The 13,302-nt window shown below is 29.2% G+C and overlaps 1 protein-coding gene and 1 long non-coding RNA gene across 2 annotated transcripts; both read right to left on the bottom strand.

The window, feature by feature from the left end:
* Nucleotides 1–39: 39 nt before the first annotated feature.
* On the bottom strand, nucleotides 40–3,656 carry LOC126675134 (8-hydroxygeraniol oxidoreductase-like). The gene is made up of 7 exons (XM_050369731.2): nucleotides 3,454–3,656; nucleotides 3,234–3,376; nucleotides 3,117–3,154; nucleotides 1,456–1,858; nucleotides 1,140–1,379; nucleotides 400–555; nucleotides 40–307 (listed from the first exon to the last, which is right to left on the bottom strand). The coding sequence occupies exons 1-7, from the start codon at nucleotides 3,488–3,490 to the stop codon at nucleotides 197–199; spliced, it is 1,128 nt and encodes a 375-aa protein (XP_050225688.1). The 5' UTR covers nucleotides 3,491–3,656; the 3' UTR covers nucleotides 40–196.
* Nucleotides 3,657–5,826: 2,170 nt separating this feature from the next.
* LOC126673660 (uncharacterized) lies at nucleotides 5,827–11,037 on the bottom strand. The gene is made up of 3 exons (XR_007639348.2): nucleotides 10,858–11,037; nucleotides 8,761–8,876; nucleotides 5,827–8,052 (listed from the first exon to the last, which is right to left on the bottom strand). It is a non-coding gene; the product is annotated as an uncharacterized LOC126673660 (long non-coding RNA).
* Nucleotides 11,038–13,302: the final 2,265 nt, after the last annotated feature.

Below are 13,302 nucleotides of genomic sequence, written 5' to 3'. Positions count from 1 at the left end.
TGTCTAAGTGTGAGTAATCAATTGATTATTACGCACAAGTTTAAAGAACGCTACCACTCTTTATTCCTTTTCTTTTAAGTGAGTCTAATAAACTATGTTGGATTATGGCAAATTATCTCATAGTTGGATAATGTTGCTTCAAATCTTGATAAGCACAATTGCCAATCATTATTACTATTTATTAAAATTGAAATAATCAGATCTTGATAAGAATCTTCACACAATCTGGTAGCTTCAGTAGATCAAATGCCTTGTCTATGTCTTGCAAGGTAACTTCATAGCTCAAGAGTTCATCAAGATGGAATTCCTGTCCCAAAGTAAAAAAATTAGCACTAACCATTTTTTTTAATCTTACTTAGGTAAGAGCAGGCAATTGTAAAGAAATTAGTGAGGTAATACCTTGTTTTTGCATTTTTCAAGTAAAACAGGCAGGTCTTGCTTCAATTTGAGCCCTCCAAAAACACACCCCTTTAGAGTTCTGCCTGCAAGTAAGGGCAGGAATTCGATCTTCACGCTCTCATTTCCTGTGCCTATCACAATCGCTTTTCCTTTCCCCTAACATCAATTTACAAACTTGTAAATTTCATAACCAAGTGATAAATGTGCCTGATCATAACCCGGTTCTCCCGGATCCAACTCTTTAACACAGATCTAAATTTGATCCATATCCGGTTCAAATTTAGTATTTACTACCGAAATTTGGTTCATAGATTGAATTTACGTAAAATTTTAACTAAAAATAAAAACTCAATTTTGCGTGTAAAAAAATGAGTAATAAAAGTTTAAGCTCAGAGCGGACTTGATAAAGATAAAGTGTATAAGTATTGTTCTAGCCTGAAGATATTTGGCTCATTGAACTAGTCTAGTACTGGTTAATCTGTTGAATATCACGTATTCTGAGTGTATTACGCCAATCGTTTCATGGAATTTATCAATAGATTATTAGATATGATTCATACATCAATTCCTCTTTTGAATAGATTTATGAATTATGATCCTTTCAAGTTAGAGTGAACATCCCATATCACGTTCAATCAATCTACACCTTTTGTTATTAAACTAATGATATAGATTGAAAGAGCTTAAATTAACCTCTAGTTAACCATGCATTTAAAGAGAGAATAGAGGCATAGCTATACCATTTTTGTGGCTTTAAGGGCTTCATTGATTAAAGGTGCAGCACCGGTGCACTCGAAGCAATAATCAACTCCAACTCCACCACTCAAATCTTTCACAACTTCTGAAATAGGCTTATCATCAAATTCATCTGGGTTTATGAATTCTGTCATTCCAAAAACTTCTCCTTTCTCTCTTCTTTTCCCGTTCTTATCCACACCGATAATCATACTTGCTCCTTGCATTTTAGCTCCTTCTACAACCTGCAATCATCCATTCATCAGAAACTAGGCAAAACTCATCCGGAAACGATCATATAGGCAAAACGAAAAGACTTACCCCTAGCCCTACAGCACCGAGGCCAAAAACCGCCACAATTGAACCCGGCTTAACCCTAGCTTCTTTCCAAGCTGCTCCAAAACCAGTTGAAAACCCGCAAGACATGAAACTAGCATGTGGGAGATGCATGGTTGGATCAATCTTGACGAGATAATTAGAATCGATGACCGTGTATTCTGACCATGTTGAGCAAGTAAACAAGTGGTATAATTTCTGGCCTCTAATGGACATTCTTGAAGTACCATCTTGCATTAAACCGGTTCGATTTATTGGGTAGTTTAGGCATATATTGGTCTCTAATGATATGCAATTTTCACATTCTTGACACTCTGCAATATAAGTTGGAATCACAATGTCTCCTTCTTTTAGACCATTTACTTTGTCTCCAATGCTCTCCACCACTCTTCAATTGCACAATTCAAGATTCTTTAATAAGCATTACATATGAGTCTGAGTACTGAGAAATAGTATAACTTACAAGAACAAAGGTAAGGAGAGGTGTTGATTAGGCTTTAGTCGGGTTAAAAGACTGAGTTATACCACATGTTTATTTTTGTAGTCCAGTTTGGTATCAAATTTTAAGACAAAATGGATTTACAATTCATAATTATATCACTTCTGCCATATATATTATATTCTTTATCTTTCCTGTTCAATTCACCATTTTTTGAGAGTAGTTATATATATTTACGACTCATTTGAAGTGGACAATTCGATGCGGAATACCGGTGTAAAACTTTATAATATGTGGCGTATATAAAGTTGCACCACATCAGCTCCAAGTGAATCATAAATTTATTTGACAATGCTTGAAAAAAATATTGATGCAGAATTATAATATTTAAAGATTATGATAATATGGTATTTATGACTAATGAACTATAATAGTTGGTCAATAAATTTAATTTGCTAAATTTTAATTTAAGTCAAAGTATGCTAAATATTTCAAATCAGAATAGATTGATGGTTCAATCATCCAACAATATCCTACTTTTTTATTTTTATTTCAAACTTTAAAAATTATTAATTATATTTAATTTTTAATTTTCAATTTTCAATTTCAGTTGTATCAATTTTTTGAATTGGAGTTTTTTTTCATTTAGAAAAGATTCAAATATGTTCTGCATATTTGACTTATAGTCTTTCAGTTTTCGGTACTTTTAAAATATTAAGGGTTTATTTAGACTATACATCAAATATGAAAAATATATTATTTAAACCTTTTTAAAGTAAAAAACTCTGACTTGAAAACATGTGTGTAATTAAAATTGAAAATTGAAAATTAAAATTGAAAAATAAATAAAAATGACGATTTTGAAAGTTTGAAATATAAGCCAAAAAAAGTAAAAAATATACTATATTTTAGATGATTGAGCCTAGAATGATGGATCAACGAGACACAATATTCTAAAAACGTGATAAGGTGTCATTTCAGATGATTGATATGACCATTAATCTAACAATCGGTAGGACAACATATTTCTTTTCATTTGATCGTCATATTAGATTGAAAATAGCGAGATATATATTATCTTGATATTTAATAAATTTTTGATTTAAAATAAAAGTTTACTACCACTCTGGAATTAAATATTAGCATCTCCCTTTTCCAAATAAAACAAAAAAAGAAAAGAAAATGAAATGAAAGTGAGATGACTTACCCAACACCTTCATGCCCTAAAACTCTTGGGAAAAGTGGCTGAAAACAAAGAAAATCAGTCAAGAAAACTATTAAGTTGTAATGGAGAAATAAAATAGTGATGAGAGTATAAATTCACCAATGGAAATCCATGAACCCTAGAAATATCAGTGTGGCAAATACTAGCATAAAGCATCTTAACCCTAACTTCTGATGATTTTGGTGCCTCGACTTTTATTTCTTCCAATTTCATCGGCTCCCCAATTCCCCATATCACTGCAGCTGGACACAAATTAACATTTACTATCAGATATCCACTTTCTTACAGAAACACACACTACAAAATCATATAATAATACCTTTGCATGTTATAATTTGCGAGCTGCCCTTTGACATGATTTTCTTGATAACGAAACGTAAATTTTAAGGAAGCAAAAATGTCGGATTCGGACAATTTGACAAGGTTTTATGGCCTATTTAATTGTCTTTTTCTAACAGTTGTCTATAGTGTCTGATAATCGGTTGGTGGAGGAAAAAAGGTGGTATAGTTGAGGAGCGTTATTGTCCCTTATGACATCTCCATCGAGGTGTAGCGGTATCAAGTAAATCAACTCCAACTCAACTCTATAACAACATTTTATTTTACGGTGTTCGACTTTTTAGTCAACGTCTAGAGGTTTACTATACATTTTTTTATAGAATAAATTTACATTTTTCTGACATTACAAATTGTTTATTAAATTCATTGACATTCAATTATGTAATTACACCTATAATAAACTATATATTCAAATGTTATAATTTTTTGATTTTATATTTATTTATATACAACTTATATTAAAGTATATTTATTTGAAGTTTTATTATTTTGTTATTAATAAAAATTAGTTATTTCTAATTTTGGATGCATATGTAAAAAAAATAGATTAAATTGTTAAAATAATAAAATAGTATAATATCAGTGATAGAAATATAAAATGTAATATATTTTTCTTAGAGTTACATACTTGCACTTTTTCAAAAAAGTTATTAGTTGAAAGCCTAGTGTTTGGATTGGCTAATTTTAAAATTAATCAAATTTAGATTTTATGTGTTTGGTAAATGAAGAGGAATTCTGAGTCTAATCTTGGATGGAAAGAACATGCACTCAAACTGTTTAATAAAGACAAAATGAATTTATCTATCCATGTTTATAGGAATATGATTTTTGAGCTTTGTCAATTTCATCAATAATTTATTTGATCTTTGTCAAATATATTCAAAGTTCATTTGAATTTTGCCAAACATATCCAAGACTTGAGTATATTTGACAAAAATCGAATAAATGATGAATCAAATTGGCAAAAATAAAAAATCATGATATATTTTACAAACTGCAATAATTATGGGTAGATAAATTTATTTTTCATTTAATAAAATGACCAAGTGAAAAGTGAGGTATTGAGTAATATTTCTCCAACTATAAATAATTTGTCTCTTATCTTTAAAAACACATAAATAAGTTTATAGTTTTGAAAAAATAGTTTTGGCCTTTTGGTCGAAAACTATATATCTCCTTCATTTTTTTCATTTTTTAATTTTTTTTCTAATAAAATTTCATATGGAGGACCCTCTCAACTTAAAAGATTAATAATCCTGAATTAAAGAAGATGGTTTAGGTGGTCGGAAAACCACCTCTATCTTTATCCAGTGTTTTTTTTTCAAAATCTCTCTCGAGAGTTCTTATTTTTTTTTCTTATTTTCTTTTGCAGGACTTTCAATCCGGTTAACAAATTTAAATTTTGTTTTGAGTAGATTAAGATCTCAAACTTAAAATAAACGTCTTTAATTTTTTTTAATTTTTTGGTTATTTTAATGATGTTTTCATGATAATTGTTTATCTCATTAGATGACTTTTGGATCTATATTCAAGATAAAAATTAAAAAGATTGAAATTTCAAAAATCGAGCGATTTCAAGATTGTAATTTCAATATTTGAATCGTAAAAAAGCCCAACCTTTCATTGTGGCATTTATAGTTTAATTTCTATATACGGTGTTATTTTGGTCATTCAAAAAAAACCAAAATGACATTATTTTTATGAAAAATAACGTAGTAAACGGCACCGAAATATAGGATGAAAAGTTTGAAAATGTTGGGAAGCGACATGAGACGTTCGGTAAATTATTCTTTTTTATGAATTTCGGTAAATTATTTTTAAATCAAATAAAACACGGAAAGTGTGGATATTTTATGATGTAACCTTGTTTTTTTTTTGCAAAAATTGCAATTTCGCCTTTTGTTATTATTAAAAAATTATTTACATAATTAACTAAAATTTAGCTTATGAAACCATAAAATAGTAAAAGTTAAGTTGAGCTATTGGTAATAAGTTTTTAAATTTTAGAAAATATGAACGACGTAATTTTTCTTTTGGAACAAGCGACATATTATTGTCCTCAAATATTGAAGAAAATAGAAACAAAAATGTTCTCTAGTTTAAAAAATCAATCGAGATAATTAAGTAAAAATTTGCCCCCTAACCAAAATTAAAGAAAATAGAAACAAAAAATGTTGTCTACAATCTGATTTTTTTAGCTCTTTTTCTTGAAATTAATTTGCTAACCTTTTGAATTCCGATAATTATATTTGATCTCCAATTGTTGTTTGTCTGTGAATTTGAGCTTTGATTTCCGGGGGAGGTGGGGGGGGGGGGATCGATAATATTTTATGGAGAAGATGACAAAAATATATAGAAAACGGTACAATATAACATAAATGCTAACTCAACTTGATTATTACATCAGCACGTATAAAGCATGAGAAATTACAAGAAGTACGAAGTGCTCCTATGCTTGCCACGTCGCACGGAGAGAAGGAAGCTACAGCTCATAACATGGAGAGAATAATTTGGTCAACCAATTGATACACGCCACATATACAAATTTATAACAATCAAATCTTTTCAAATCTAAAACAAAATAAATTTGATTCTCTCAAATCTGCAACAAGCATTTTTTTTTTTCAAATTGAAAAAATTACCAAATCTCAATATATGCAAAATCTATACATTTAAATTCACCATCTTCTTCAAATATGAACCACCATTGTTTATGAACAAAGAAATCACAGATCTCGAAACCAGTAAGTTCTTACAATTATTTTAATTATTCATAAATTGATAGATACATCACACTAACAGATCTGTATCTCATTTGTATATAGATGGAATCTCTACTTGTTATGCTTCAACACAATGGACAATGGATTGAAGCAAATAAATATGTAGATTTTGAAGGTAATGGAATCATGATACCACAAAATACATCATATTTGAATCTAGAAAATTCAGATCAAGTATCAAGTTGAGATTCAATATCCACCATTAAAGATTACGTATTGATGATTCGAACTTCAAATTTTACATGGAAATCAAGAAAATGCAGACAGACTTTGCCATGTACCCTCTTAGCATAGATATTAGTAGTGATACACTACTGATACATGCAAATCAACAGAGTTCAAGAAGTATATCTACAAGTATTTCATATTCAAATTACACAAACAATCATCAAACTACAGAGATATATGCTGATACATCTATGATACATCTTCCATACAGTGGTGGTACCTTCTCATAAATAAGAAAATATGTTACTCTTCTTGCAAAGGGCAGTGTCGAAACAAGTAGGATGAAGGATAAATAAATGGTAATAGAATAGAAAAGTGCATAAACAATGGTTGAACCAGTGCAAGAGATAGAATTAAAAGTTGGTCAATTTTTCAAAAACAAAGCAGTTCTTCAAACATGCATGAGATTTCACGCAATCAATCATCACCATCAACACAAGACTGTAAAATCGTGCAAAAGCAACTTCTATTAAAATGTATTAATGATACATGTAATTGATATCTTAAAGTTTCTAGCAGCGGAAATTCAAAATTGTTCATCATTCGAAGCCTGAACATGAAACACATGTTATTATTTATGTGTTTCAAAACTATATTATTTATATGTACTATTTATGTGTCTCAAAACTATATTTTTAATATGGAGTATTATTTATGCGTCTCAAAACTATTCAAACGAACACAATTTATTTCAGAATCTTTTCATATTAAATACAACTCTAATGGCACATCTTAAATACAAATAATACATATTAAATACAACTTTAATGGTACATCTTAAAATTGTCACGACCCGATTCTCGGCGTCGAGACCGGCGCTAGGGAATGGGAGTGGTTGCTCCGAAACCCGTAGCAAGCCTTAAAAACACTTTAAAAATCACTTCAAATTTTTCGCGGAATTCAAAACACATTTTCGAACATTTTAAAATCTCCGTTTAAAAACGTTCCGATAAAATCATGATGAAACTTTACAATTAATTTCCTATTTAATTAATGTATTCAAGTTTCATACCCACTACACTGGGGTTAATAATGCATCTCATTATGCACACACCATCTCATTATGGTGATAACTGCATTTCACTATGCAGACCATTTTATTATGGATTTAAATGCATTTTATTATGCAAACACATTCATTAAATTAAATCCGTTACTTTTCAATTACTGGTTATCGTTTTAACGCGTATTCCTCGAATACCGTCTTTTACAAAACCGATAACATGCAATCATGCATATAGCCACGCTGGGCCCCATATTATACACATAACATAGTTGCGTACAGTTTCCTTTACACTGTATCTCAAAACTCCCGGTACTACCGTGTACCCGGGTTGCAACTATTTTCCAATACCTTAATGCATGTCGTTAAAATATATTATAATCGTGCGATGAAAACAAAACAGAGTTCATGCGTGGCAAACATCGCAAATACTGACATGCTAAGGCGTCTGTCTATCTATTCTACTGCAGCTCTATAGATCAAGATAAGACCAAATACCATATACGCAAAACGAAGACTTCAAGAATCAAAAAGATGAAGTCTCGTCCAGACACAGGCAATATTCCTGAAAAATAGTTCCACAACGTGGGTCAGATATACTAGTGAGTTTACAACTTACAAACACACATTAAATAATTTAACCCGTTATAAAATAGTCGTATTAAAATATTTAGTACTGGTTCAATCACAGAAACGTAAAGCTTTTGAATGAAATGTTGTTTCTAATCCATATTCCTCTAAGTCTCCTTTCAGACTTAGATTAATAAACTAGTCGGCTGAACCCATAGATTCACTCGACTCTAGTTTATTTTCCACTATCCTTTACAGTTCTAAACTTTTGTTTAGACTGTTCCCAACTTTTCTCATGAACTCAACGACCGATAACATTAAGTGTTCCATGACGCCGTTAGTTCTTAAATCAATCGGCCGAACTCTAACGTTCCGTCACCGTTAACTTGTTCGGGGTTCTAGACCGTCGTCTTAGAAGCTCTCCCGCAATGTCTGGACCGTCGTCTCAGACTTCTAGACCGTCGTCTAGATTTCCACATCCACTTAACGTAAAAATAAATATGCATGCAATAACTAGTGATCACATAGTCCTATTATAGCCCAAATAGGATGGCACGTTTCATAGACTCATTCCATAATAATTTTATTTACTCAAAATAAATATACGATATATTTAAAATGCTTTACGATATTAATTTTCCACATTAAAGTAATAATAATAATTTTATTACTTTAATGTATGCATGTAATAATGCAAACTCACAGACTGTCGCTCCATAAATAATTAAATACGCCACGATGATCCACTATTAGCCACTCGGTCTATTCCAACCGGTGCTCCTTCAATTTGATCCGTCAATAGTTGACTTTCCGTCACATCTATATTCAGGAATCGTGTTAAGTCGATTTCAAAAATAGAATTCTAAATCTATTACCGACCTCTAAACACGTAGCCACATAAATACGATATCATATCGTATACAAACAATCATCACATTAAAAACTTTTCACAAAACACTATCCTTTTCGGTCGTTATTTCAACGTAACCAATTCACAATTCCTTCTCATTCTCGACTATTCGAGAATTACGAACCTACTCTATCGGGTTCGATTCAGGAAAACACTTGAAATAAATTAAAGGTTCATTCCACATCTATGGCCTTTCATAAATAATCACAAATAATTCTTTTTCTTTTATCTCTTTAATTAGTTTCACTAAACTAATCAAATTACCATATTTCCCTTTTATCACATTACCCTTATTCCATTAATTACCGAACTAAATAATATTTTAATTATTAAAATTCGGATTTACTTTCAATATTGGGTCTAACCATTCCATAAGATAATTAAAACAGCCCTATATTGGCTTAAATTCCCCTTTTGGTTAAAATACTAAAATATCCTCAAGCTTTTCAAAATTGACCATTTAGGTCCTTTCGTAAACTAATCGATTTTAAAATCGAGAAAATTACTTAAAATATCCAAAGTCATTCTACTTCAGATTATTAACAAATATAATCTGGAAACTTTGGCTAACATACCATGTAACCCCTCATAATTTGGAAAACTACAATTTAACCCCAAAACTCTAGTTTTCGGCAAAAACATTCAAATCTTTCCAGAACTTACTAAAATCATTTAAAATCATTCTACATCAGATTATGTACATCTATAATCTGAAATTTTGGTTAAAATACTGACTGGTCCTTTATTTTTACGAAAGTTACATTTTAACCCCTTAACTTTTTAATTTGCTAATCATCTCAAAAATTAACAAAATTCACACCAACTTTTAACCATTCTCAATAAATCTAAGCATGAATATTTAACATGTATAATAAACCATGTAATTATGAATTTACAAAAATAATACCGAACTATCAAACAATTTTCATACAAATTGCTAACATAAAAATCAATATATATATGGCCTCCAATTTTAACAATCTCTACACATTCTTTTCTTTTTTTTACATAATTTAATTTCTCATAACCATACCAACATAAAATTAATTACATGCACAACAATTCTAACAAACAACTATCCACCATAATTCCATATCAAAATTTCACTTTAACACATAAAAATTTCAAAATCATAATCTCTAAGGTATAACATTTTTATTTTCGATTCCCACTTGAAATTATAACATCTAAATATTATTTTCAGATTTAATAAAATAAAATAATTATTAGATCTTTAACTTTTTTTTTTTATCAAGAGTTCAAGAACACTCTAAACCTCAAAATTTCATATTACAATTACTCATGAAATTTTCGGATTTAATTAAATCATGAAAATTCAAAGGATTTTTCTCAAACTTTTAAAGCATAGTCCTTTGAAAAATTCACCATAATTTAAAAATAAATTAAACCCACCACTTTAACAAGTTTGGATTATTTAAGAATCTATTTGCATGTCAATTTACTTAACCAAATTTTTATCTAACATACAACTCAAAACTATTAAAATTTCATAGGGAATTTTCGGATTTAATACCCATTAAAATCATCAAGTTGGTTTCAAGAAATACCCAAAGCATAACATATAGATTAACACCTCAAAATTTGAAAATAATAGATACCCAAGTAGTTGATCATCCTAAATACACTTATTCAAGAAGAAATTTTAAGTTTTTAAAGTTTTGAGTTCATAAGAACGAATTTAACACATAAACACCCATAAAGCTTCTACTCACTTATTAACATCAAACTCATAAATTAAAATCAAGTTTTGATACTTTTTAATTAATCCCGAAATAATTATTAATCACTAAATAGAATTCGAAATTAAAACTCAAAACACCATCAAAACCATTTGTAAAGCATGTATAAACTATTAGTACAAGAAAATACCTTGATTTTAAGCTTAAACTTGAGTAAAAATGGTGGTTTATGAGTTTTTGGGGGTGAAGTTTAATGAAAGAGAAAACACAATGAAGAAGATGAAGTTGTCTAACTAAAATAGGAAAATTCTCTTTCCTCTAGAAATATCCGAAAATAGCAAGTCAAAAGCACCCTTTTAATCCCTAACTTTATTTGTTTCTTTAACTATAATCCTTCCATAACTTTATTTAGTAACTTAGTCAACAAGTTGTTTTATCCAAGTGACACATAGCATAACATGTGTCATCTTTAAAGAAAAATCAAACCCTTTTTTTAATTCTTTTGTCTCTACACATGACACATGTTTTAACATGTGTCATACTTTTATAAATTCCTTCTTCTTGCATGACACATATATCTACATGTGTCACAATCTCTACAACCCCTTTTTGTTTTCATGACACATGTATCTACATGTGTCACAACCCTTACACCCCATTTGTTCTCCTTTTAGTCTCTACACTATATTTTATAGTATATTTATTTTTATGATTAATTAATTACATACTATTTTAACGGTTTTTAACATAAATAATATTTTATCGGAAACCAATTCCGATGCATTCTTATTTATTATTTTACCTTAAAAAAATCAAATTCATATTTAACCTATTTTACAATATTTTAAAACTCATTTTAAAATATTTTGCATTTATTTACGAAAATGCCACTGCACATAATAAATAGCACGCAATCTATTTCTAACACGTAATCACATAATTCACACAATTTGACTCGATTAAAGCCTTAAATTGTCAAATTAACTTTTCTATTCCCGGCCTAAAAGTCAACGGGACTAATCTCATCGTCCGATCTTTTAAAATCATATCCTTAAATTTTCGGGGTATTACAAAAATACACCAAAAATACATATTAAATGCACAAATAATATCTCTTTCTGCTACTGTAATCTAATATTAAATACACTATTGTGCCATCAATTATATAAAAAATAGAGCAAAAAATTAGAAAAATTTTTCAATAAATATCATGTAATGCGTACAAAATACACAAAAAATACGTTTTTGATACACTATTTATACATAATGCATCTCAAAATACACAAATAATATATATTAAATATAATTTTAATAATACATCTACAATACATAAATAATACATATTAAATATAATTTTAATAATCCATCTATTTTAATATAAAAATTACAATGTATAAATTATACATTAAACATGTATCTATAATGTATCATAACTTAACGCTTATGTTATAAAAAAATTATAATTTTAAAAAAATTTAGTCTGCAATGTATCATAAGAGGGAATGCTTTACTCATGGTCTCATTTTTTAACACTCTCTCGAGCGTAATAATTAAATTGACTTGTGATCAAAGATGAACTAGCGTTAGCATATAATTATCACTTGTATGGCTACTTCACTAGTTTAAAAATCGATTGATGTATCAAAGATGTATCGGAAATGTATGGTTGATGTATTTATGAGGTATCAATAATGTATCTACAATGTACCGGTGGTACATCTATGACGTATCAGGTGATATATCTATAATGTATCATTGATGTATCCAATATGTATATACATGATATATAAATAAAAAAAAGATGAACTAATAACAATGTAATGTCGTCATAAAAAAAGATGAACTAATAACAATATAATCGCGAACTGGGAATGAACGAGTTCATTGCAATAAAAACAAGCAATAGTAAAGCATCAAATGCTACAACCATTGTCAGTCACATTTTCATCAATAATATTTACAATTTTTGTAAATTTAATGATAAAAAATTGCATAAAATATATTTATACATATATTCACATCTCAAATACATAAAAAATACATCTCAAATACCAACTAATTTTCGAAAACCCTCTGCCAACACCTAATATAAACTAAATTTTATCTTTGATTGAAAAAATGACCTATCAACTTCAATAGCTCCTGCACATATACACCCAAATCTGCGTGTTAGCTCATGAGCATGCAAATATGAAATAAAAGAATGAAATTTTCAACTAAAACAAGAATGAAATTTTCAACTAAAACCATGGTCGGCTAATTATTTTCATTAAATGCTAATAGACAAAAATATTATGTGAAATCAAATGGCATGTAGTCCTAAACTCAATTCCATAATAACCCAAAAGAAAAATCAGATAGCAAATAATGAATTTCTTTTGCAATTGATAAAAAGCTCATGGGAATTGTTCACCGAAGCAAGAAAAAGTAAATTAAATATTTATGATCAGAAAAGCAGAGGGAGATACCTGACCTAATGGCTAAATTGGAACGGAAGAAGCCGATAAAATTGAAAAAAAAAATTAAACTTTAAAAAGATTAAATAAGAAGAAATTATATGTGGTGTCTAATGAATCAATCATATTATACCCATAAAACCACAGCCGCTGATCGGAAATTGCAGAGACTTGCCGAA

This window comes from Mercurialis annua, linkage group LG3 (genome assembly GCF_937616625.2).
Source record: "Mercurialis annua linkage group LG3, ddMerAnnu1.2, whole genome shotgun sequence".
NCBI lineage: Eukaryota > Viridiplantae > Streptophyta > Magnoliopsida > Malpighiales > Euphorbiaceae > Mercurialis > Mercurialis annua.
Note: the sequence above shows the minus strand (reverse complement) of the source record. Positions and strands in the feature narration are given on the sequence as shown.